Source organism: Hesperophylax consimilis, chromosome 17 (genome assembly GCF_061612785.1).
Source record: "Hesperophylax consimilis isolate HC1 chromosome 17, BYU_Hcon_1.0, whole genome shotgun sequence".
Taxonomy (NCBI): Eukaryota; Metazoa; Arthropoda; class Insecta; order Trichoptera; family Limnephilidae; genus Hesperophylax; species Hesperophylax consimilis.
In genome coordinates, this window is record NC_142852.1 from 24390404 (window position 1) to 24418078 (window position 27675).

Here is a 27675-nt window from a genome sequence, read left to right on the forward strand (position 1 = left end):
CGAAGATGAACGCTAACCACACACAATTAATAGTAATTATCGTTAATGCTAGAAACCTGTTTTTTTGTGTTGTAAAAGTAGTGACAGCTCTACACACGACAGTAATGACGGACGAGTGAACGTGATCACAACGTAATGTAACGCGTGCAAATGCAGTATAACGCATGCGCATGGGCATGAGTCTTCAGAGACGCTCATAAGGCAAATTTTTCTTTGTGTACGACTAATTTTGTGCGGCCATGGTGTGTACAAAACACATTGCAGTTTTCAAAAATTGGAACCAGGCGCTGGAGGAACATTGAAAAAAATATTTATTTATAATAAATAGTCTATTCTACATTTTGAAAAATAGACAATATTATGAAAAATAATTTGTCATTGTATATTAAATACATAACAAAATATTGTAAAATGTCAAATACATTAAATTTGACCGCGGCACACCTGTATCCGGCTCACGGCACACCAGTGTGCCACGGCACACCGGTTGCGGAGCACTGCTCTAAAGGGATATCTGACGCTCCACATGCTAATTCACAGTGGAAAAAAAATTTTCTCGTGTCCCGAGTGCAACTATTCATGTTCACGAAAGAGCAATCTATGGAGCCATATGCTGATCCACAGTAGAGAAAAACCTTTTTCATGTTCTATATGCAACTTATCATGTTTTCAAAAGAGCCTTCCAAGGAGTCATATGCTATCTCACAGTGGAGAAAAACAGTTTTTATTATCTGAGTGCAACTTTTTATGTTCTTCAAACAAAAAAAATGAAGAGACATATGCTGACCCATAGTTAAGAAAAACCCTTTTCATTTTCCATATGCAACTTTTCATGTTCTGGAAAAAGCCATCAAAGGAGCCATATGCTCACCCACAGTGGAGAAAAACCTTTATCATGTACCGAGTGTGACTATTCATGTTCTCGAAAGAGCAATCTTAGGAAACATATTCTGACCAACAGTGGAGAAAAACCTTTTTCATGTGTCATATGCAACTTTTCACTTTCTCGAAAGAGATATCTGACGCACCATATGCTGACTCATACTGGAGAAAAACTTTTTTCATATTCCGAGTCTAGCTATTCATGTTCTCGAAATAGTAGTTTGAGAGAACATATGCTAACTCACAAAAAGGATTAACTTTATTCATGTTCCGAGTGCGACTTTTCTCGAAACGGAAATTTGATGAGACATATGCTGACTCACAGTGTAGAAAAACCATTTTCATGTTCCATGTTCAACTATTCATATTCTAAAAAAATCCGTTTGATGGGTTATATGCTGACTCACCATGAAACAGGCAGTCGCCTAGTATGTTGATTTAATGTTTCATTTATAAATCAATTTTATAATGTTTTATCATGTATTTTATGAATAAAATGAACAGTAGAAAATAACCTTTTTCATGTTACGAGTGCCACACATAGATTTACTCGGGAAAAACCTTCCTCATGTTCCAACTGCAACTATTCATTTTCTACAAACGGACGACTTAAAATTCACTGCTGTTCTCACGGTGGAACCTGGTTCGTGTGTTTATAGATATATATACATGTTAGATATTGTATGTTTAGATATTTATAAATATGTATTTAAAGAATTTGAACCAACTCTAAAACTTTTTGTCCTTTGTGTGGAAGAATATTTTATCAAAAGGAAACTATATATAAACCCGTAGAACGGATAATATATGCATCCACTTGTCGCGCGAGATGCGGAAGTTTTTGTTTGTTTTGTAATGATTTGTGCGAAAATGAAGAAAGAAAAAATCGGCTCTTCAGAATAAGGCCTAAATCAATATACTATCTTTCGCTTTTATCAAAGTCCTAATTTGAGCAAAAAGTCTAACGGAGGAGGCGTGATGTTATGCGTGTCTAAAAATATCTCATCCTGTAGACTGTCAAGCACACAAGACGTGTTGAACACATTTTTGTAATGCTCAACATACCTTATAGTAAAATTATTATCGATTGTGTCTACATCCCACCTGCATCGGATTTGCAAATGTATAAAAACCACAATGAGGACATAGAAATGCTGAAATTCAAAAATCCGAAAGCAAAATTCATAATTTCTGATGATATACTGCCGAACTGGACCAGCCAAGATGACATCGGAGCTGCCACAAAAGAAGTTGAATTACAGTGCGCTAAATCCAGTGAAATTTGTGATATGGCCATATTCCTAGGACTAACTCAATCAAACAATGTGTCTAATTCTAATAATCGAATGTTAGATTTAGTGTTTTCAAGTGATTCAAAAATAGTGGTTGAGAAATCTGACGAATTTTTATTGCCTCTAGATAAACACCATCCACCATTAGATATTATCATAACAAATATGTCTGGAAGATCTCCAAACCTAACTACCACATCGTATAATTTCTCCAAATCCGAATAACATAATATTATTGAGTACCTTACTTTGGTAGATTGGTCATTTTTAGACGACGAAAATAATTTAAATAATCAATTAGAACAATTTTACTCAATTTAAAATACCTCGATAGAGCGCTTTGTTCCTAGGGTAAACTTCACAACATCTAACTATCCCAAATGGTTTACGAGGAAATTAAAAAAAATATATTTATTACAAAAAACATATCCATTGAATATATAAACATACCAGAAATCCTAATGATTACATAACTTTTACTAAATTACGAAAGCAGTGTAAAGAATTATCAATAAAATGCTATAGTGATTATGTAAGCCTAATAGAAAAAAGAGGTAAAAGGTGATAAAGGTTATTCTCCACTGTGACTCATCAAGTGGATCGTCAAATAATTATTTTTAGAACATGAATAGTTGCACTCGGAACACATAAAAGGTTTTTTTCAAGTGTGAGTCAGCATGTGGCCCGTCAAATATTTCTTTTGAGTACATGAATAGTTGCACTTGGAGCACGAAAAAGGTTTTTCACCACTGTGAGTCAGCAAGTGGCTCGTCAAATATACCTTTCGAGAATATGAATTATTGCACAAAGAACATAAAAAGGGTTTTTTTCCAGTATGAGTCCACATGTGGCTCGTCAAATATCTTTTTTGAGTACATGTATAGTTGCACTTGAGACACGAAAAAGGTTTAACTTCAGTGTGAGTCAGCATGTGTCTCTTTAGAAAGAACTTTTGAGAACATGAATAGTTGCACTCGGAACACGAAAAAGTTTTTTCTTCAGTGTGAGTCAGCATGTGGCCCGTCAAATATCTCTTTTGAGTACATGAATAGTTGCACTCGGAACACGAAAACGGTTTTTTTTCATTGTGAGTCAGCATGTGGATCGTCAAATATTTCTTCTTAATACATGAATAGTCGCACTCGGAACACGAAAATGGTTTTTCGCCACTATGAGTCAGCATGTGGCTCGTCAAATTACGCCTTTGAGTAAATGAATTATTGCACAAAGAACATGAAAAACGTTTTTCTCCAGTATGAGTCCACATGTGGGTCGTCAAATTTGTCTTTTGAGTGCATGTATAGTTGCACTCGCAACACGAAAAAGGTTTTTCTCCACTGTGAGTAAGCATGTGTCTCATCAAATTGTTCTTTCGATAAAATGAATAGTTACACTCTGAACATTTGAAAAGTTTTTCACCACCGTGAATCAGCATATGGCTCGTCAAATATTTCTTTTGAGTAGATGAATAGTTGCACTGGGGACATTTAAAACATTTTTCTCCTCTGTGAGTCAGCACGTGGCTCCTCAAATATTTCTTTCGAGAACATGAATAGTTGCACTCGGAACATGAAAAAGGTTTTTCACAGATGTAGGTCAACATGTTCCTCGTGAGAAGGCTCCTAATTGAAGACGTATAATTGCACTCAGAATATGAAAAAGATTTTTCACCACTGTGAGTCAGCAAATGGCTCGTAAAATTTCCCTTTTGAGAATATGAATTGTGATGCTCCGTGGTTTCCACTAGTTGTGTATTCAGATCTGACGGTAATTTGAAAAAAGAGATTATTAGTAGGCTACATGTGACATAAAAGTAAATAAATAGGATCCCAAAGCAACAGGTGACTAATTTGTGCCTTGCATTTATTAATACTTTTCATTTATTTATTAAAACGCCGAGTTATAAATGGATTAACGATATAAAAACAATTTAATTAATAAATAGTGTTTGCAACATATTTAGTAAGGATTTAAAAAAATTATAATTCTAACACAAACTTTTAATAGATTTTAGTTTGTAGCCACTTTTCACCTGAAAAAATTCAGCATTCAATTTTTTTCGACATTGACTGGACTACTAAGAATGAAAAAACACTATACCTGCTGTCTTCACAGTTCTTTCAAAGCGTTCTAAGCACTCCTTTTTAACATCCGGCAGGTCTATGTCAATTTTCGTATGTTGAAATCCCCCTTTATCTTCTTCTCTGGGTCCAAGCTCCGCCTTGATGGTAACAGACTCTATATTAAAGCAACCTGAAAAACAATACAACAAAGTATATTAACCGTCAATGTACAAAAAGGTTTCTTTTAATTTAAAAAAAACTTAAACTAAAATAAAACATTAATGATAAAAGATAACATTGATCATTGCTTAATTTAAGAAATAATAAATGCCAGATGTCACTTCAAGGACCAATTTTTCAAGAAGGAAAACCATTTGCTCTTGACGACCTTCAGAACACGGATTTATCGTTTAAAGTCAATGAAATGATATTTGGTATTATAAATATTTATGTAAATTTAGTTAATAGACACGAACATATGTGAAAAACAGATGAGGTGTAACCACAAAGAAACGGGAATTTATTGTCAGCAATACATGAGTTAAAAGAGTGCTGTAGTTTAGCAGTTATCGCAAAAATATATTTTTAAGTAAATGCATCCTCTCTGCACGACATTTCGAAACGGACATGGATTGCGAACATCCGAAATAAACATTATAAAATATATATGTAAGCAATGCAACTAACCGTCTGTCCGAGTACTCTCCTCAGATAGTAAACATCCCTTCTTTATATCTGGAAGGTCGACTACTATATCCGTATACGGTATTTCATCTGCGCCTTCTTCCTGGGTCCCTGGTTCGGTCTTGAAGGAAACAGTCACTTGATTTGGTAGATCCATGGCACTGTTGTCGGTTTGGTAATTGGTTCTAGCCCAAACAGAACATAGTAGTGACGGAACCCTACATTGTATGTGCTTCTAACATTTGGTTTCGCTTGTAATATTCTGTAAAAACAATGAAATAGTATACATAACATATTATTGGAAATTAGAGTATAATTAGGTTTTTACCTTGACCTTGTAGTTAAAACATTTGAAAACGGTTGAAAAAGTCGTCGTCAATGGTCAGATAACTCTATATTTATAAATAAATCGGTATAACCGTTCCGCTTTAAACAAAATATCGGTAATCTGTGGTTTTTATAATCGGTGATTATATTAATCAATGCCTCCAAAACAGTATTCTTAAATTTTTGACAGTTCCTTACAAAAGACCAAACACATTTTCTAAGGCTGCCGTTAGGTTGGGTTTACACTTGTAAGTAAAATTTACGACTTTCGTAAATTTTTGATGAGTTACTCACAGGAGCACTTACATGTGCATCCAACTTATCGTAAATAATGCTCACGGCAGTTGTTTGGAAGTTCAATTTACGAACTTCTCACAGAGACCACCTATCTATAGATTGATAACACCACCCTCTTTCCATACGATTGGTTTCGTCAAGTTTTAACCATAGATCTCGCAAATTTTAAGACATCACGCGTCTGTGACGTCATACTACAACATCGACAAAGGAAAGAGGAAATTTAAAAAATAAATGGTTGCGCATAAACAATATAATTCTGCTTCGGAACCTACCGAAAACCCAATTCATTGGCTCATTTTCTCAGGACAGCGTTTTTAATCAAAAGGAAGCTGAAAAACTAACTCATAATTACATGTACAGTAATTTTATTTTTTAAATAAAATTATTCTATAATAAAAGCACAAAACACATTTATAAGGTGAATTTAGAAGAAATAACTGTGTCAATATATAACTAGCTGTTGGAAATGATAGTAATTTTCTTTCAACATCCAACGATATTGAAAAAAATATTGTCAATAAGGCAGTTAACAATTCAACCTACTGTTTAAGCTGTATTAGCGTCTAATTACATTATTATTATTTTTTGTTTCCCTCTTACTTAGAGCATTACTTATCTTATTACTTAAATATTTATAAATTTCAAATATAAATAGTAAGTATATACTTTTGTGATACTTTTTAGATTTAAAATCTTAATTATGCCTTTTTGATATTTTTGACTTAGGAATAGTACCTACACAACATAAAGAATGTAACCGTGTAAACAGTAAAGTAAATTAAACAATAGGTTATTGTTTTAACAATACATATTAGCACCTGATAAATAAATAGGGTACAATAATAACAAATAAAAACACCAAATACAACAAAATAAATTAAACACCTCGACTCCGGTGATGGGTCTGATTTGACCCAGTGTTTTTTTAAATAAAAGTTTTTGCCGCAAATATCTCGTTAAGGGTAATAACCTTTTGTCTATTCTTTCATGAAATATTTTCCAACATTTCGACTCAAATATGATTAAAATCGGACACGTTTTAAAAAAGTTATTAGAATAATTGTGTATAAAAACACGCAAAAATTACATTTCTTCTCAGTTGAATTCGAGCAGCCGACGAAACAGCATATCTCTTGCTCTGTCCTTCCGTCTTTGTCTCTCACAGTCCCGCGCAGATGTTGTCAACCATTCGGGCACATTTCTAGTATTGTGTTTTTCGTTTGTGACTTTGTTTAAAAAGCCTTTTAATTTCATCATATCAGCCAGGTCAATCTGGACCCACCATCGCCGCATGTGTTTTATTTTGAACCTCCGGGTATTACGTGAAAGAAGGTGTTGAGATTATATCCATTATGATGTCAAGTATGTAATAAAAAAGTAGAACTATTTATAAAATAAACTAATTTGACTTTTTTATTAACACTACTCGGTGACTGAAAATGGGCTGCAGACTAATACGGCCAAATTGAATAATGTAAACGCCGCATCAGAAAATATTTGGCTTAACATTACAAACGATAACAATATTTGACTTATATATTTATTTTTTCATTATTATTCTACTACTCATATAGAGATGTCAATAGAAAATGAATTGGCAAGGATACACCATAACCATACAATGGACCTAATTTGATGAGGAGAATGGCAGTACTACGATATTTAAAATACGCTTATAGGAAAAAATTGTTGTCCTAATTGGTTTTACCCTCTTAAAATAAATTAGTAACGACAACCATTTCTTCCTATATTCAGCATATTTTAAATGTAGCAGTACTGCCATTTTCTTCATGGAGTCAGGTCCATTGTATGGTCGTGTATCATTGCCAATTAATTTTCTATTGACATCGGTACACCATGCATTAATTATAAATGGTACAGTAATTTTAATTATGAATTGAATCAAATTTTTATGTTCGTTACAATTAAGCCAATCAAAAAAATTATGTATTTGGCATTGGTTCTTTAATAACGGGCACAAGATATAAATTTTTGCAATTATGATTTAGTACATACTCGACGAAATAATGAATTTCAAGAGCGTTGATAGCAAATTTCTTAGTGGGACAATTTAAGCAAAACCTCTCTGTGGGACGGTACTCGCTTGCTAGGATTAATGAATTTGTAGGATCATATGGATCACCTATACAGGATATTTTACATCTATGTTCTGCCATCCCCTGTGCAGCAAGAGCAACGCTGATGGTTGCAGGGAAAACATGACTGGGTCCTGCACTTATGTCTGGAAAAAAAAAATCAGTTCTTGAAGAAATTGAAGTAAAGATTGACATATTAGTAATCAGACGAACAAAACTAACAATACTATTCACTTTTAAGTAATATAAAACAGATATGTACCTTCATTTTCTACTAGCATCCCCTGTACAGCATCGGGTACGCTACTGGTTGAGATGTAACGCTCTGAAATAAATATTATTATTACATTAACCGAATTAACAAAACATATTATTATTATTATAGGCTGATGCAGTATAGAATACCTTTTAGGGTGTAGTCATGATCTTGGAGGGCCTCAAAATATGTGCTGTATGATCCTGTCGGAACACGGATACTGTCTAAAACCGAAAATAAATTCAATTCTCATGTAAAGTTAAGTTAAAAACTCCTTGGGCAATTTTCTGAAATATTCTTCATAATCAAAAAGCGATTTTATCTGAAACAAAACGAAATTCGAAAATATTTTAAACCGAATCTACCTTAGCTTAAGCGTAAGCTTTATTACCTTCTCCCCACTTGTTTTAGTTTCTTGGTATACGTGGGTTACATGCTTTCTTGTTTCGTTGGGTAACTTCATATATTATACTTAATACACTCTTGTAATGATACGTCTTGTAACACACCGTTACACCGTGATTTTCGAAAATTATTTCGATTTTTTTGTAAAAAATATCGTTGTGAATATTTTTCATTGGCTTAAGTTAATTTATTGTGATTAAGAAGGTTGATTTTGTGCATCAAATCTGATATGTGAAACCCGACTGTTGCCTTGCGTGTAGTAAATGTCAACGATGAAACACGATGTCTTCAAATGCGGTCCGATATTTTTTATTTTATATATTAATGATTTAGTTAATGTCGTAAAACACCTCCAAATAAAATTATTTTCCGATAAAGACTAACGGTACAAACCCATCAACGCCCGACGTCGCCTATGAGGTAGATTCCCACTCCTTAGAAAGAAACAATCTGCACTACATGAAATGCTGGAGGACGTATTGTGGACAGATCTCACAGAACATATCTACGATCCTGCTTCTGGAGGGTTTCTCCAGTGAAGAAACCGACGATAATTTCTCGCTGTGTGAAATTTGGTACCTTATAGCGGTGATGTTTTATACTAAATAAACGATACATAACACAATTTCACTTAATAAATACTCTTAATAATCACTTTACAAAAGTAGCCCTTAATCAGGTACTATTTATATATGCTTATTGTTTTTATTTATATTGAGAGTTATTATTTTTTATATTTTAGCAGGAAGTGTTTCAATGACGTGAGCGCAGTGTATATTCGTATAGTCATATAATATAATATGTACCACCGGACCACCGTTTTATTTATTTTGCGCGACGGCTATGCGGAATTCTCCCGAATCATACGATTTGAAATTGCTCAATCACAGGGCAGAAACCGTCCAAACGATAGCGTTAAAATATTTTCAGATTTATGTAAAATTTTTATCAAAATATCTAAATAAACATACAAAAAAACTCAAATTATTTGAAAAACTCAAATAGATAATTTACTGTCTATGACTTCATTATTGTCTATGTACAACTTAGCAATATTTTTGACACATCCTTTCTTCACCGCCAGTTGTTCCATCATGTTTCCAATCTGTAACTCTACATAATACCCCTTTCAACGTTTAACCCGCGCACTTAAATTTATCATCCCATACAGGTGATAGTTATTGGTAAGTAATAATATTCATATTTATTTTGGTAGCAGCCGTTATTCCAATTGTAACTGAACGACCACTGATCTTTAATTTGAGCTATGGCAGGTTAAAACAAACAACCGCGATGTAGTTTCTATATGATATAGGTACCTAGTTTCTTATGCCAAGTTGTATGATTAGAACATGAGTAGAATAATTAGATGTCAACCTTGACTTAAGCACTATTAAAGTGGGACAGCAACACTGTTTATATGCTTCCATGATTCCAAGTCATCAAACTGACAATTCAACACACCTCTTAAAAATCATATAAGGTCAATAATAGTGATGAAACAAAATTTAGGCTAGATATTTAACCTAGTTTTTGCATCACTTTTCATGGCTTTCCATCGCTTTAAAAAAATGTATGTTGAGTTTTCATTTTGATTAGTTATTCAGTCACCAAATTAAATAAATTTATGAGCCGTTTTAATTGCACTAATGATACAGAAATTAAATAAAAATAATTCATTAAATTTGTCTACCATTTGCGCCAGTTTGCTTATAAATAATTTCAAAAGTATGTCATACAAGATGGTTGCCAGGCATTTGGATATGGCTTCAATGCCATTCATAAAAAATCGCTATAATGCTCTGTCCAGGGCTTTTAGTTTAATGCTACGGTATATCTGCTCACACTTTCTTCCTCTAATCCAAGTCTCTGATTGCTTATACGTCAGTCATAGTAATTTCCATTGTTCTCATATCGTGTATTGACAAAATCCAGTATGGTGTACGAATGTACAACTAATTCTTTAACAATACACTCATTAATACAAATAACATCTACGCAGCCGTCTGTAAATACGTGGCCATATTAAATTAGCGGATTACGGTGTTTAGTTTGCATTGATTAAAATACTCACATAAATAATATATGGATTTCTGATATTCTCTTGAAAGCGGAAAAGGTTATACCGGTGTATCTTTAGAGATAGATATTGTAATGTATTATTTGTTGGGTTATTGCACGATTGGTGGCGATTCTCTCAAATTTCAGTTATTTGTGAAAAATTCAAACATATATTCAATTTTTTTTTATAGAATAAGAAAATTTCTGATTGATTACTGAAAATAGTACTATCCAATACATATTTGCATGCCCTAAACTAAACACTTCAGTTTCCGAACACCACTATACCCACTAAGGTAAATATTACTTTGGAAAATCACCAGCAGAAGCATTAATGATATAACACTTTCAAGAAATATGTTAGAGATATCAGTAACAAAAAAAAACTGTTCCCCTATCTGTCTGAAAAAAACTTTAGAAAAAATAAATAAATTTAAAGGTCATTCGCTTCCATTATCACTGATCTTTTCAGGTATGTTTGTTTTGGCTTGAAGCTATCGCTACCACAGGGCAGTGCCATGGATCTACTAAATCCAGATAATGTTTCCATCAAGACGGAACCAGGGCCCCAGGAAGAAGACGGTGAAATACCGTACACGGATATTGACATCGACCTCCAAAATGTAAAGAATGAATGTTTGCAATATGCGGAGAGTATTCCGTCAGCCAGTAAGTTGCATATGCTAAAAATTTAGGACATTAAATTCGGATGTTGTAAATTCATGACCGTTTTGAAATGTCGTGTCGAAAATTTATTTGTGACATGATTTAAGTTACATTCTTTATTGTACGTTAAAAATACACATATATTGATGGAAGAAAACATCATTCCTAACTACCATACTCCACATTGAAAGTGCTCAAGAAAAAACGTTTTTTTAAGCTGAAGAATCGGAAGAATCTTTGAAGCGGACATCTTGGTGTCTCTTATTTCTTATATAAACCCTATAAATACCATATCATGTAAATTTTTATATTTACCTATTTTGAAAGTTATAGTTAATTTATTTTATTGTTAAGGAACATTTACAGACTATAAACATGAAAAAAAAACATATGTCAACAGTCCACTTAAAAATGTTCACATCATGCACAGTTTAAGTGTCATTTTACTCTGTGTATTAAGAAAAGATAACAGTAAAACGTGAACAAGGCAAAAAAAGAGTTATAATTTTTTTTTTTTTTAAATCATATAGATGTGATCTAAAAAACAAAAGCAAAAAAAAAAGAAAACAAATAGAGAAATAAAAAACAAAGAAACATTCACAGTTAATAAAAAAAGACAAGATACATTCACAATCTATTGCTAATTTGCTTTTTAAAATAAGCGAGACTATTTGCATATATATCTATGTAGTTACACTCAATAGAATTGTACAGACGACAAATTCGAGACAATGGATTGAAGTATGCTATATTGTTCTAAAAAAATTCTTGATGGAATAAATTCTGCCTTCTTAAATTACGTCCATGAGGAACTTTAATAAGAATATTGCTCAGACAATGAGTTGCTTCAAGCTTGTCATGAACAATTTTGTGTAGACATATTAAGTCAGCACATTGTCTTCTTTTATCCAGGGTCGTAAAGTTAAAGTTTTGGAGTCGTTCCTCGTAAGACTGGACTAAATGCCGTACATTTAGTCCAAGTTTAAATGATAACAATCTTAGATTTTTTTTGTGCAGATTTAATAGTTTTTGAATATTTCAAGTAGTGTGGGTTCCAGACAACACTCCCATTTTCCAATTTGCTTCTGACCAATGAATGGTACAAGGTTATATTGGATTGGGGATTATTGAATGGCTTCGATATTCTATGTATAAATACAATTATTTTCAAAGATTTACTCGTGATATATTATCAATATAACATATAATCAAACAGAAAAAGATATTAAAATAAACAAATAACGGTCACAACTTGCAATTGAACCCTGGATCTCTTGTATTACTGGGACAGGCGTCCTTAATAAAAACAAGTCTTCAAAACGTTGTGTTAATCCTGAATTCAGTGACATTTATCTTTTTATTTGTCTCGATCTTGTTCTGTTTCATGTTTTTATTTTATTTAAATCTTTCTACTAAAACAATTACGTTTTGATGTACATCAATTATCGATATAAATATTGTTATTTTGTTTATCCAGGTAGCATTAATTTGGAGACAGTTACCATCAAGGCGGATCTTCGACCCCGAGAAGATGAAGGGGGATATCCTTACGTGGAGATCGACATTGACCTGCCGGATATTAAAAAGGAATGCTTAGAACATTTCGAAAGAATTACCCACACAGCAGGTAAAACCGATTATTGAGAACACGTCAAACAATTCGTGCTCTCCAATGTTTTACGTTTTTATGAATTCAAAGTGCTTATGTTATCTGGTATCACTCTGTTCTCTCCGGTATGGTTTAGCAATGTACGTATATTTTACAGGTTGCATAAATGTGCAACCTGTAAAAAAGGCGTTAACCATCAAGGCGGATCTTGTACCCCGAAAAGATGAAGGGGGATAAATTTCCGTGGCCTTCGCGATGGTAAAAAAAACTACTTGGAACGCTTTGAAAGCATTTCCCAGACTGCAGACCAAACCACATTTTTATGTAAGTTTTAATAATTCCAGCTGCTTGTTTTGAAAAACAAGTTATTTATTTGATTTTCTTAACATTACCGGTTTCGCTTAGTACAAGCATTTTCGGTTCCATGATAAATCGACACACTGACGATTTATCACACATTTTAAAAATGTGATAAAGCTGAACAAGTCTTATAACCTATTTACGCTGTACGTAGGTTATAAGACTTGTTTATACTTCCTATATACGTATTTTTTTCCTAATTTGTTGACAGATCTCAAGACGCATCCTGTGGAAAAACCATTATTTTTCTGTTCTCAAAAGAGCCATCTGACGAGCCACATGCTGACTCACAGTGGAGAAAAACCTTTTTTATGTTCCGAGTGCAACTATTCAAGTTCTCGTAAAGGCCATTTGAAGGACCATATATTGACTCACAGTAAGGATAAACCATTTTTATGTTCCGAGTGCAACTATTCATGTTCACAAAACAGATATCTGACGCCCCACATGCTAACTCACAGTGGAGAAAAACCTTTTTCATGTTCCGAGTGCAACTATTCATGTTTACAAAAGAGATATCTGACGCACCACATGCTAACTCACAGTGGAGAAAAACCTTTTTCATGTTCCGAGTGCAACTATACATGTTCTTCAAACAATTATTTGAAGAGACATATGCTGACCCACATTGGAGAAAAACCTTTTTCATGTTCCATATGCAACTTATCATGTTCTCAAAAGAGCCAACTAAAGAGCCATATGCTGATCCACAGTGGAGAAAAACCTTTCTCGTGTCACGAGTGCAACTATTCATCTTCACGAAAGAGCAATCTGACGCGCCACATGCTAACTCACAGCAGAGAAAAAACTTTTTCACGTTTCGTGTGCAACTCTTGAAGTTCACAAAAGAGCTATCTCACGCGCCACATGCTAACTCACAGTGGAGAAAATCCTTCTTCATGTTCCGAGTGCAACTATTCCTGTTCTTCAAACAAAAAATTGAAGAGACATATGCTGACCCATAGTTCATAAAAACATTGTTGATGTTCCATATGCCACTTTTCATTTTCTCGAAAGAGCCATAAAAGGAGCTATATGCTCACCCACAGTGGAGAAAAACCTTTTTCATTTTTCATATGCAGCTTTTCACTTTCTCGAAAGAGATATCTGACGCACCATATGCTGACTCACACTGGAGAAAAACTTTTTTCATTTTCCAAGTATAGCTATTCATCTACTCGAAATAGTAGTTTGTCACAACATATGCTAATTCACAAAAAGGAGTAACTTTTTTCATGTTCCGATTGCGACTTTTCTCGAAACGGAAATTCGATAAGATATATGCTGACTCACAGTGTAGAAAAACCATTTTCATGTTCCATGTTTAACTTTTCATATTTATGAATAAAATGAACAGTAGAAAATAACCTTTTTCCTGTAACGAGTGCCACACATTGATTTACTCGGGAAAAACCTTCCTCATGTTCCAACTGCAATCATTTTCTACAAACGGACGACTTAAAATTCACTGCTGTTCCCACGGTGGATCCTGGCTCGTGTGTTTATAGATATATATACATGTTAGATATTTTTAAATGGTATGTTTAGATATTTATGTATATTTATAATACATATATATATATACACATTTAAGTATAATTTATTTATATTTTCTGTAATTTTATAATTTCTATAATATAATTTGTTCATTGTGAATACAAATTAAAATGAGATAGATTTTAACCACAATCAGAAATCGAAGGGATAACCTCTGAGTAGAGCTAAACACGTTTCTCGATTAAACAGCCCCTTTTGGGTATTTAACTTTGACAGTTCTTTTAACGCATTTAACGACTTAAATTTTGTGGTGTAAGACGCCAAGTCGACTTAATTCATATATTGTGTTTAAAATGATATTTAAACCAAATTTAACTTATGGTGCAAGCCGCCCTAACACAATTGTATTATAATTGTATTAAAACATTCATTTCAAGCTGTTTTTTTATTTGATAGTTCAATCTGCCATCTGTTCCAACTGCTCAAAGCTGTAGGAGTAAGACGATTGGTCGCGTAACTCCTAGCGATGGGTCACGTTTTATTTTATTAAGAGAGCGAGTTACTGTAGCAGCTCAATATTTTTCTAAAATAATTCCTGATGTAAAATAGTAACCGTTCAATTTACGTACAATTTACCGAAAGTCGTACAAACAGGGCTCATCAAAAAGAACTACTTTATGAACGACTCATCGCTACTCCATACTGAGCTGAATATATTTATTGATTAAGGCGATGCACTACGTAGTAATTTAAAATCATGTGTTTTTGGTTTGAAAATTTGGTCGCTTTTCTATGTTTCAGATGCTTTAATTAAAGACTGCGAGTAGAATACATCTTGGCCTTTGAAATAATCGAGTATTTTTTAGAAGTCTTCCCTTAACCTTCCAACAGAAGCAACAAAACTACTTATCAACTCTTACGTAGTCTCACGTCTCGATTACTGCAACGGCATTTATTCCAGCTTTCCAAAATATCAAATTGACAAACTTCAATCAGTGTTTCATGCAGCAGCACGGCTCATAACCGGGTTTCTAAATATTTGCACATTTCAGAACACCTTCGTAACCTTCACTGGCTCAAGTGCCCTGAAAGAATCCAGTACAAACTGTGCTGGATGGTGTTTAAATCCATCAATGAAATGGCCCCACCCTACATCTCTGTACTATGCGTCCCGGAAAATACTGGTCTGAGGTAGTCAACTCTTAGATCAGCAACATCATCAGCTGTAGGCCGACTGATAGAACCTAAGCGCAAGCCAAATACTAAGTTTGGTGATCGCGCTTTCGGAGTTTCTGGGCCGAAGGCTTGGAATAAACTCCCTCCGGAACTAAGATCCATAACAAGTCCAACAGAATTCAGGTCTAAACTAAAAAATACCTTTTTAAGCTGTCGTACCCTTAAATTAAATATACCATTCATAAGAAAATGTCCAGTTATATTCAATTTTCCAATTAAGTCCTAAATCCAGTATCTAAATTTCGCTAACAAAAAATTATGTTAATTAAGTGTTAATCTCAAGTGACCTACCAGGTAAGTTTTGTACTGTATATTATCTCCATAAATAGTTAGTAATAACATAGATCACTCTAGAAATGTATAATAAGTTTGTATTAAAAGTATTGTACTGTATATTATCACTATCGGCTGAAGACACGGTTTGGACCCGGCGCTCTAAATCTAGTCTTGTTAAATTACACATGGGTACAAAATATATTTATAATCGCAATCTCACCAAAGAAGAAACTGATTCTTGTGCTTGGTGAGCGAGTTACACTAGTTATAAGGAAAATAGATTAACATTATGCAATAGGTAAGTATATATATAATAAAAACAATTGAAGCTTCTGGATTATTTATTTTATTTTATAGAAACAAATAGTACTCGATTTACAGAGATGAAACAATATACAGGAATAAGATACTTCATGTTGTGTGCCTATGATATGTTTCCTTGTAATGTCTGCTAAGTGGTATGTTTATTCCTTAATTACCAGGTGACTTGTGTAGTTTATAGGTGTGTGTGTGACGTGTGTAATGTATGTTTGAGTGTTTGTGTGTGTGTGTGTGTCTATAGCAGTGATGGGCAAAGTACGGCCCGCGGGCCAAGTCCGGCCCGCCAGGCTAGTCAATCCGGCCCGCGACATTGTTTTGAATAACCCTACCACAATTTACCAATTGAACAAAATGTATTTTCTACGTAGATAAAATAGAATACTTAACGGTTTCCTTCTCATTGTGTTTTAAGTACGGTATTATTGCATCTAATATTAGTTTGCACACAACCTCGCGCTTTGCAGATCGGTAGCATGGCGAATGCATGGCGATGTGAAGTGCAATGCGTGTGTTGCTCGGCTAAGTTCGGGACGAATCGGGCGCTACCATTGACTGACCACCATTAAGGCTGGCCGCATACATACGTTTTTCGTATTCGATTTCCGAATTCGTTTTCCGTATTCGGACATCCGAATGCACGGAATCAGTAGAAAATACATTAACTGCCGCACACGTTCGTTTTAGTTCCGAACGAATTCCTTCGAAACAAATTCCTTACGCACGTTCCGAATGCGAGCCGGCGCGTTCGGAGAAACCGAATGGAAAAAACCTAATTACGTCATGTGGAACGCAGCTATTGCATACAGTTTGTTTGTGCCGATGCAAACGTACGGAAATTTCCGTTCGTAATTCAGTGTTGCCAACGGATCTTGACCTAATATCGCCGTTTCTCATACATAAGGTAGCGTAAAGTAGCCGAATTTGCTGTTAGGTGGGACATGTTTAAAATTGATGTTTTTACGTGAAAAAATAAATTTCATGGGGGGGGGGGGGGTGGCTAGAGAATTTCGGGACATGTTTAAAATTGATGTTTTTGAAGTAGCTTAATTGGCGACCAGTCGCCTTTTAGATTTTTTCGGCGCCGATTCTCGCTCTGAGTAGCCTAAATGGCGATATATCGCCCTTGTTGGCAACACTGGTACTGACGTTTATACATTCCGAATGAAGAAAAACGAACGTTTGCGCTAGTCTCACGGAATTCCGAATACGGAAAACGTATGTATGCGGCCAGCCTTAGCTTCACTACTGCGAATCAGCTCATCCCAGTTTTTACCAGATTATGATAAACTTTTAGAAGCTCAGCCATTGTTTCATCTGTCACATACGCCTTCATACTCTTTTAAAGAATAATCAATTTTTGTTACTTTTTTACCATTTTAGCATATAATGTACTCAATATTATGCATGATGTAAAAATTAAAAAATAAAGTACTTATATCACTTATAAAAAATTATTTTATTAAAAATTTTTTCCGGCCCGCCTAGATATTTTTTTATTTTATCTGGCCCTTTCCTTAAAAAGTATGCCCATCTCTGGTCTATAGGTATGTATGCCCATTGAATACTTTAAATTATTGACATGATGCCACGTTTGAATTTGGGCAGTGGATCCGAAAAAATGTCAATGTTAGAGTTAAGACAAATATTATTTAGAGTATGAAGAGCTCGGTTAATTGTCGAATTAGATGCTGCATTTGTTTTATAATTTAGCGTGTGGAATAGCACTGTATGTCGTGTACGACTATTATTATCTATATGTGTAGCTGTACATATACGAGTACCTATACGATTTTGTTACTGTAATATACCGCAGTGGGTACTCGAACGGTAGAACTCTCCAGAGGTACCGTCAATATTTTTCTCTTAGACTGGGCCTTTATCTCCAGTCTAAGATGCTCCTGGAAATGGGTATTTTCCAATAATACACGTTAGGTTCTACTGTCAGTGGAACTTGATAACTCCTAGTTACTCAGTGAATGTAGATACTATGATTGTAGATACAATCACTGAGTAACTAGGACTAGCTCAAGGAGCGGGAAGTTATCTCCGGCAATCCCGAAGTCTTGCAACTAACCCAATCTTACTACCCACCAGCGAAAGCTGCACAACACTTCAGTTACATACTAAATAATTATAAATTAAGAGAGTAATTAAAAACATCTAAATAAAGTAGAGTTGAATATAGACTGATAATAAATATTAAGAAAGTGAAAAACGGGCAAGTATTTAGTTAATTATTCCTGACAAGTATAACTTCATTTTGGCGATGTCTTTTAATTTCTTTATTTCAATCAGAAGGTTGTTGAAATACATTATTCCTAAATAGATATAATTGTTTTGAATTAGTTTGGTATTTTGATGTTAATATTTTTTGATAGCTGGGTTTTAATGTTTTTGATGATATTATGTTTGGAAATTTGGATAATTGCATTTTTCTTGAAGATATCCTTTACTCGGGGCACCCTGAAATCTGCGAGTAGCGTTTCTGTTGAATTTGTGGAGGGTTTCTATAAAATTCTTCTGGACCACTTTGATTGGGGTTAGAATATTTTAAACTGCTAATTAAAAATAATACATTTATTTATTTTTTATTAACGGACATCGTCCAAATTACCAAATAATAACACGAATAAAGTAAAATGAAAAATATAGGAGAAGACAAAGGTACATGAAAGCAGAGGAATATGGTAGATATAATTATTATTATTATTATTGATCTTGACAATGAAGTGAAATCTGAAATATTAAAAATGCAACAACAAAAAATTCAACTACAAGACAAACTTATAGAAAAAAACGACCAACTGGTGGGAAACTTTGAAAAAATAATGAAAAGCGCATCAACACCATCCTATGCACAGGTATTATCAACAACCAAAGTCACTCCTCGAGAAGAAGAGAGATTTTCAATCATCATTTCGTCGACCAAAAATAATGCTAAAGCAGAAGAAATTGAAAAGATAATAAAAAAAGAAATAAATTTAAGCAACATAAAGATAGGAATAAATGGTTTGAGAAAAACAAAAGAAGAAAAAATAATAATATCATGCCCAAAAAAGGAATATGCAAATACCTTAACCGCCGAAATAAAAAAACTGAATACCGATTTGGTGGTAAATGAAATTCAAAAGAAAAGACCAAAAATAATAATAAAAGGATTAAAATCCAATCTTACTGAAGACGAAATAGTTTGCGGAATAATTACCCAGAACGAAGGAATTGCAGATGTTTACAAGGAAAGTGAAGACAACAAAATCACACTTATAACGGAGATAAAAAACACAAACATAAACGAAAAGCAGCGCCAGTTTACTAGCTACATCATGGAAACTAGTGGCAAAATGCGAAAAAGTCTCCTTGCACTCGGTAAACTAAATATACAGTTTCAACGAGTAAAAATTGAAGATTGCGATCCACTGACTCAATGTTTTCATTGCTGTATGTTCATGCATACGGCTAAAAGATGCCTACACCGAACCAGCCCTCCAATTTGCCCACACTGCATGGGCGATCACATCCTTTCAAAATGTCCGGGAAGAGAAAAAACAGTACCAGCATGTGTAAACTGCACCAAACAAAATTCTAAATATGGAGAAAAAAACACCACGGACCACGCAGCCAACAGTATTAGGGGCAACTATAGAAACAAAATGCTGAAAATTGCGAGGGATCGCATCGATTACGACTAATGATGCATATTATTAATTACAAGTGTAACGAAAACCTAAATAATATGCACAATAATTCAAAAAAATATTACGAAAAGCCCGCCCGCAAAGTGTTAACACGCAGTGATAATATACAAGCCAACACATATAATATTATAATTGCAAATGTGAAGTGTATTCCCAGCGCCAACATTATTGTTAATTTTATTACTACCTCAAAATGAACGACTTTATAATAAACGCAATAGATAATTCATATAAAATAGACGAAAGGATTTTTGACACGGTAAATAATACAAACGATTTTATAGATATAAAACCTACAGCCAGCCTAATAATAATACACATGAACGTTAGATCTTTGGAAAAAAATTTCGAAGAATTTCTAATAACTATTAAACAATTAAATAGACTTGACTGTATAATATTATCAGAAACGCATTCATCGAGTGAAATTAATTATAATATACCGGGTTACTCGTACTATGCAACAAAATATAAAATTAACAGAAATAGCGGCGCCGCCATATTTGTATCAAATATTTACGCTGTCACAAGTGTAAATGAAATAATGGTGAATAATGTCAATTTATTAAACTTGGAGATAAATTTTATGAATTATTCATTTAATATCATTGCTATTTATCGGACACACTTTTCTGCTATAACCACATACATAGAAGAATTAAAAAAAAATATTACAACATCATAGAAACAAAAAAACAATACTCATCGGAGATATTAACTTAAATATCGCTAATGACTACTCCTCTAACGATAAAGATAACTATTTAAATATGTTAGCAGAATTAAATTACATTTCATGTATAAATTCATACACCAGAAACATTATCGGACAACGACCATCTTGTATAGATCACATATTCACAAACACCAAAGAAATACAAAATATATCATCTGCGGTAATTAAAACAGCTGTAACGGATCATTTTGCATGTATATTTAAATATGACTACAAACATCAAAACCTCTCATTACCAACCACAACGGCCGTTAATAATACTAATAAATACAACTATAGTATTAATATAAATTCTCTCACTAAAATATTAAGTAACGAAAAAGAATGGCAAGAAATATATCAATGTAACGATGTAAAAGAATGCTGCAAAATATTTGATAAAAAACTGAGTTTTCACATAAATGCTTGTAGAAAAATTAAATCTAACAAAACATCTTCAAAACTAAAGCCAATCAAACCATGGATAACTCACGGATTAATCATCTCAATTAGACACAAAGAAACACTCTACAAACAATATACAAAACAACCGGAAAATATAACTTTACAAAAACATTTCAAAGCTTATAAAAAAAAAACTTACATATCTAATAAAAAACACAAAGGATGACTACTACAAACAAAAACTTGAATTATCTGGAAATGACAGTAAAAGGATTTGGTCCATCATAAATGAAATTGTCGATAAAAAACATTTAAAAAATAAAACAATCAACAATGTAAATCATAATGATTCAAAAATCTGCTGTAAAGATAAACCTCTAGAAGCCGCAAATGTATTTAACAATTTTTTTGCTAATGTAGGAAAAAACCTCGCTAAAAAAATCCAACAAGGCCTTACCCCAAATGACCCAAATACTACAGTAAATAATTAGCATAAATTTGAATTATTTCAACCAACAACACCAGAAGAAATTGAACAAATTATTACAGGTATGAAAGGAGGTTCTGCCCCTGGTTTTGATGGGGTCACAATACAAACACTGAAATGTATAAAATCTCAAGTATCAAAACCATTAACTCATATAATCAATACAAGTTTTCAAAGCGGAGTTTTTCCATCCATGTACAAACAATCTGTAATTATACCAATATTTAAAACCGGCAATCCGGAAGAACCAACCAATTACCGCCCTATTTCTTTACTATCAAACATTGCAAAAATATTTGAAAAAACTGCCAAAAAAAGAATAACTCAGTTCATAAAGATTAATAATATAATTCACGAAAACCAGTTTGGATTCATGGAAAACAAAAGCACAAAAGACGCCATTGCTAAATTATCTAGTACCATACAAGATGCTTTAGACAAATCATTAAAATGTGTTGGTATTTTTGTTGATCTCCAAAAAGCCTTCGACAGCATATCTCATGTCAAACTAATACAACAATTAAAGATCGTAGGTTTTAATGACACAGCATTAAGTTGGCTAAAAAGTTATCTTCACCAAAGAACACAAGTTGTAAAAATTAATCACGCATCTAGTCTACCACTCACAAGTGATTTTGGGATACCACAAGGTACTGTTTTGGGTCCTTTACTTTTTATCATGTACGTAAACGATATTTTCAAACGAAACCTCAGTGGAACAGTTATATCTTACGCAGATGATACAATTATCATAATTAAGGGTAATGACTGGAAAATTGTAAATGAAAATGCAAATAATGACATCCAAATCCTAAAAAACTGGTTCGATACAAATCTACTTACAATTAACGCAAAAAAACAGTTTATATACCATTCACAATAAATAAATTCAAAACTAACCCCAACATTCATATAATAATACACAACAAAAAATGTAACAAAGATGTTTGTAATAAATCATGTACCATACTAAACCAAACAACTGAAATAAAATACCTCGGTGTAATTGTAGACCAACATATGAAATGGAACAGACACATATGTGAACTTGTTAAACGCATTAGAAAATGTATCTATATATTCATTAGATTAAGAAATGTTCTCAAGCTAAACAACCTGAAAAAAGTCTATTACGCACTAGTCCAATCATTACTTCAGTATGGAATCATTGGGTGGGGAGGTGCATATGAAAAATTTTTAAGCTCTGTTAAAGTGGTACAAAAACTAATTATCAAAGTAATTTTGAAAAAAAAACCAACTTTCTCTTCAGCATCATTGTTCAAAATTTTCGAAGTACCAAAAATTGAAGACCTCTATAAAAAAGATGCAATATTACAAATATATAAAGAAACTGTAGTAAAAAAACTTAAATTTAACTCATCCTTAAGGCATAATTTTAACATCCAAATTCCTCTATTTTCAACACAACAAATGCACAATAACTACATTTACAAAGGCATAAGATATTTTAATACTCTTCACGAAGAAGTGAAAAAAATACCAGATTTTATTTTATTCAAAAAGAAGGTCAAATTTATCTTTAAAAAAAATTAATATCACCTATCAAATGTTATAACTTCAATTCATGTTACAACCAAAATTAACGTCACAATCCTCTTTTAAGTTTATATTTATTGTACTGTATTTATGTTAATTACTGATATAAACATGAAATAATTGTCAAATAACTCCTACGCCAAGCTCAAGAGCTAGCACTCTTCATTGGAGTAGAAATTCAATAACTTATGTTTTACACTATTACCTATTATTACCTAATTTTATGTACAATGTAACAATGTTATAAGTTAAACAATTAAAAAAAAAAAAAAAATAATAATAATAATATTAGAAAATAAAGTGACAAGTCGAATCAAGTTAAGAATACGCCGTGGGTCAGGACCACAGGACACTTAATATTCCGTCACTTTTTTAGCGACTGGCAAAATCATTTAGACTTATCCCAAAAAAGTTAAGGTTTTGACTTGAGTTGACCAGTCTACACATTCTGGACAATGGTGAATAATATCCATAATTTGTCGAATGATGGTTGAGGAAGAGCAGTTCATTATTTCTGAGTCTTTGCGAGGGGATATTAAAGGGAATGAGTTGCAGTAGCGTAGGTAAATCAATAAAACCATTTATAATTTTGAAGAAGCAAATGAGGTCATTTCTTTCCCGACGGACTTCCAAAGGAGAGAGGTTTAGAGTTCGTTCAATTTCATCATATGAGTATTTACCTTTTTATAAACCTAGCCTCCTAGCAATCCCTCTTAAGAACCGATGTTGAACAGATTAAAAGCGTCGAATGTGGACAGCATAAAAAGGAGACCAAATAACACAAGCATATTCAAGATGGGGGCGAACCAAGGAGCAGTAAAGAGTTCTAAGGGTATTTACGTTTTTAAGTCCGAAGTGATTCTAGTGATGAAACCAAGTAGTTTGAGCGATTTATTAACGATTGCAGTTATGTGATCCCGAAAAGAAAGCTTGCTATCAAGAGAGACACCAAGGTCTTTAATAGATGTAACAGTTGTTAAGCAAATATTATTAAGGTTGTATTCGAAGACAATCGGATTTTTTGATCTATAGAAGGACATAATTTTGCATTTATCGACATTTAGTTTCAAGCAAGTAATTTTACATCAATCATTGAAAGAGTTGATATTCGATTGGAAAAGAAGGCAGTCATCGTGATTTTTTATTATCTTTAGAATCTTATTGTCGTCCGCAAAAAGCCAAAAGCGTTCATGAGAAAAAATACTAATAATGTCGTATATAAACAAGTTAAAAAGAAGCGGTGCTAGATGTGCTCCTTGAGGTACGCCGGACGTTACTTCAATAATAGTAGACACAAAGTTGTTTAATTTAACTCTTTGTTATCTATTGCTTAAATAAGAATTAAAGAATGATAGTAAGGGGTTTCTAATACCGATAGCATATAGTTTGGCCATAAGGATTGAGTGGTTTACTTTGTCGAAAGCTTTAGAGAAGTCGGTATATAGAACATCTATTTGTGAGTTATCTTCTAGACCATTGACGATGGAATTGGTAAAGGATAGTAAGTTAGTAGTAGTAGATTTAGCAGATCTAAATCCATGCTGTTCCTCGATCAGTACATTTTTAAAGATAGGTGTGATTTTCTTCGTGATTATTGACTCAAATATTTTTGGAATATGGGATAATATCGATATGGGTCTATAGTTTTCTACGTTCGACTTATTGCCTAATTTGAAAATAGGTCTGATATAAGAAACTTTCCAGGATTCTAGAAAAGTGGCAGATGATATTGACAAGTTATATAACAAACAAATTGGCTTAGATATAGTAAATTTACATTCCTTCAGTAATATTTCTGGAATATCATCAGGACCAGTGCTTTTTTTGATGGGGAGATTTTTTAAGGAGTTAAAGACATCTATAAGTGTGATTTGGCAATTATTTAAATCAATAGTATTAGTAGAGTTGAGTGGAGGTATAGTGCACGAGGTATCAGAATAGACGGAGGAGAAGTGTTCAGCGAAAAGGTTAGCAATGTCGAGACCGATTGAAAAATGAAAAAAAAAATGAATTGAAATTAATGAATACTGTCTGGAATTAAAGCCTACCTTGTTATGGAACTCCATAAACTAAAGTTAAAGTCAGTTTTGGGCCATTTTGTGAAGTTTTATGTATAAAAAAATTTACATATTTTATGAGATTACAAAAAAATTGTTTTCAATTTCGCACAAATCATTATAAATGAAATAAAAACTTTCGCATCTCTTGTGCGATAAGTTTAGGGATATATTACCCATTCTATGTGTTTAGTATAATTTCCTTTCGATCTTCCACATATAAGACAAGAAGTTGTAGATGGGGAAGACTCGTTGCCCTCTACCGCAGCTGGCAATTTTGCCTTCTATTTAACTCTGCTGCTGCGTCAGAGATCTTGGTAAATTCCTCAAATCAGTGGTCACCAAACCAACTAATTCTGTTGAATTCATCTAGGCTGGTGTGGGAAAACCCTTTGACCTCTCCAAATGGTCTCATCGGTCTTGACCCATCGCCTTGCGCCACAACGGGAGGGATAGATCATTCGTCCGTCACTTCTGGACACATTGATCCTAGATTAGAAAAATAATAATAAATAGAAAAAAATATTTATACCACTTATAATTAAATTGATATCTTTAATAACCCAGTTAAACACTTAAAAAAGTCGAACCTTTTTTTATTGATTTTTTACAATGCTTGAAAAAAATGTGACCTTACCGGGGTACCCCGTTCTGAGGTCACAATTAATCACATAAAGCTGATAATGTGATGAAGCCCTGTAAAAGTTTATTAAAGACAATCGAAAAACGTTTCCCACCCGTCGACTTTTCTGGCTGAATGGGTCGTCTTGAACTTTTTGATGGCTGGGGAAGATGCATGACGTCACTGAAATGATTGTATTTTAGATTCTGGAGTGTAGTAGCACATCCACGTCTCATCCCCCGTCAAGATATAGTCCAGAAAAGCTTCGCTCTTCTGTGCAAAATAATCCAGAATTTCACGCGGATCTTATACGGATGTGAGGTGGCGGGAGCGCACGAGGACATCTCCATCGGAAGAATTTACTATGACTAAAAAAGATTGGCCGACAAACATGTGGGACCGAACACACTTACTGTTAAACACCAGGTGCCCCAACTTTGAAACTTGGATGATCTTCGTAATAAAATAAAATATAACGCGAAGGTGAATGGTAGAAGAAATCGGGGAAGCCCGACTATATTGCATCGATCAGGTGAACCAGATATTTGAGTATGTTGAGAAAAACAGCAGAATACGTGTTAGAGATTATCTTTCCCTTTACTATATACCTACCCGAAACCTATTCATGAGACATACTTACAACATGTGTATAAAGAGTTTTTATTTTTATAAATTGTTTTTAAATAATAGGATTTTTTTTGATATTTGTTTTTGGGATGTTATGCCGTGTTGCGCTAACTCCTTCTTTAGCCAACGTTTCGGACAGCATTGCAGTGTCCATCATCAGGGCAGATGTGTTATTTTGATCAAAGTTATTTTGATCAAAGTTATTTTGATCAAGGTTTTTTTCCAGTGTGAGTAAGCATGTGGCTCGTCAAAGATCCCTTATGAGAACATAAATAGTTGCACTCCAAACATGAAAAAGGTTTTTCTCCAGTATGAGTCAGCATGTGGCTCGTCAAAGATCCCTTTTGAGAACATGAATAGTTGCACTCCAAACATGAAAAAGGTTTTTTTCCAGTGTGAGTAAGCATGTGGCTCGTCAAAGATCCCTTTTGAGAACATGAATAGGTGCACTCCAAACATGAAAAAGGTTTTTCTCCAGTGTGAGTAAGCATGTGTGTCGTCAAATAATTCTTTCGAGAACATGAATAGTTGCAAACAGAACATGAAAAAGACTTTTCTCCAGTGTGAGTCAGCATGTGTTTCTTTAAATAGCTGTTTTGAGAACATGAATAGTTGCACTCCAAACATGAAAATGGTTTTTCTCCAGTGTGAGTCAGCACGTGGTTCGTCAAATTTTTCTTATAGAAAGATGAATAGTTGCACTCGGAACATTTAAAACATTTTTCTCCACTGTGAATCAGCATGTGGCTCGTCAAATAATTCTTTCGAGCGAATGAATTGTTGCATACAGAACATGAAAAAGGTTTGTCTCCAGTGTGAGTCAGCAAGTGTCTAATCAAAGCATCCTTTCGAGAGCATGAATAGTTGCACACAGAACATGAAAAAGGTTTTTTACCGATGTGGGTCAACATGTGCCTCGTCAGAAGGCTCTTACGAGTAGACGTATAATTGCACTTAGAACATGAAAAAGGTTTTTTTCCACTGTGAGTCAGCATGTGGCACTCCGTGGTTTCAGTTGATTGTGTCTTCAGATCTGACGAAATTTTGAAAAAAAAGGATAATTAGTAAGCTTCATGTGACTTATTACTTTCGAGTCAGAAAAGAACTCACGTAAAAGTAAAAAAATAGGTTCCCACAGGAACAGGTGACTAATTTGTGCCTTGCACTTATTTATACTTT

General features: G+C 33.6%; 2 protein-coding genes across 3 annotated transcripts; one reads left to right on the forward strand and one right to left on the reverse strand.

The window, feature by feature from the left end:
- Window positions 1–1817: 1817 nt before the first annotated feature.
- LOC149416313 (uncharacterized) lies at window positions 1818–26903 on the reverse strand. The gene is made up of 3 exons (XM_089641944.1): window positions 26793–26903; window positions 3440–3543; window positions 1818–1896 (listed from the first exon to the last, which is right to left on the reverse strand). The coding sequence occupies exons 1-3, from the start codon at window positions 26901–26903 to the stop codon at window positions 1818–1820; spliced, it is 294 nt and encodes a 97-aa protein (XP_089498070.1).
- LOC149416314 (uncharacterized) lies at window positions 9381–14691 on the forward strand. 2 transcript variants are annotated; one of them, XM_089642121.1, is made up of 4 exons: window positions 9381–9489; window positions 10839–11035; window positions 12510–12659; window positions 13213–14691. In XM_089642121.1, the coding sequence occupies exons 2-4, from the start codon at window positions 10885–10887 to the stop codon at window positions 13836–13838; spliced, it is 927 nt and encodes a 308-aa protein (XP_089498247.1). In that variant the 5' UTR covers window positions 9381–9489; window positions 10839–10884; the 3' UTR covers window positions 13839–14691. The 2 variants fall into 2 exon arrangements, with proteins under 2 accessions (XP_089498247.1, XP_089498248.1); XM_089642122.1 differs by lacking the exon at window positions 9381–9489 and adding an exon at window positions 10591–10662.
- Window positions 26904–27675: the final 772 nt, after the last annotated feature.

Bases quoted from the DNA above. Each gene is read 5' to 3' on its own strand.
- LOC149416314 (XM_089642121.1), top strand. From the start codon at position 10,885: ATGGATCTACTAAATCCAGATAATGTTTCCATCAAGACGGAACCAGGG. The intron at 11,036-12,509 runs GTAAGTTGCATA...TTGTTTATCCAG, and splicing joins GGAGAGTATTCCGTCAGCCA to GTAGCATTAATTTGGAGACA. The intron at 12,660-13,212 runs GTAAAACCGATT...ATTTGTTGACAG, and splicing joins AAGAATTACCCACACAGCAG to ATCTCAAGACGCATCCTGTG.
- LOC149416313 (XM_089641944.1), bottom strand. From the start codon at position 26,903: ATGCTTACTCACACTGGAAAAAAACCTTTTTCATGTTTGGAGTGCAAC. The intron at 3,544-26,792 runs TTTTCATGTTTG...TTTTATCGAAAG, and splicing joins CTCATACTGGAGAAAAACCT to AACAATTTGATGAGACACAT. The intron at 1,897-3,439 runs GTGGACTCATAC...TGTGCTTGACAG, and splicing joins ACAAATTTGACGACCCACAT to TCTACAGGATGAGATATTTT.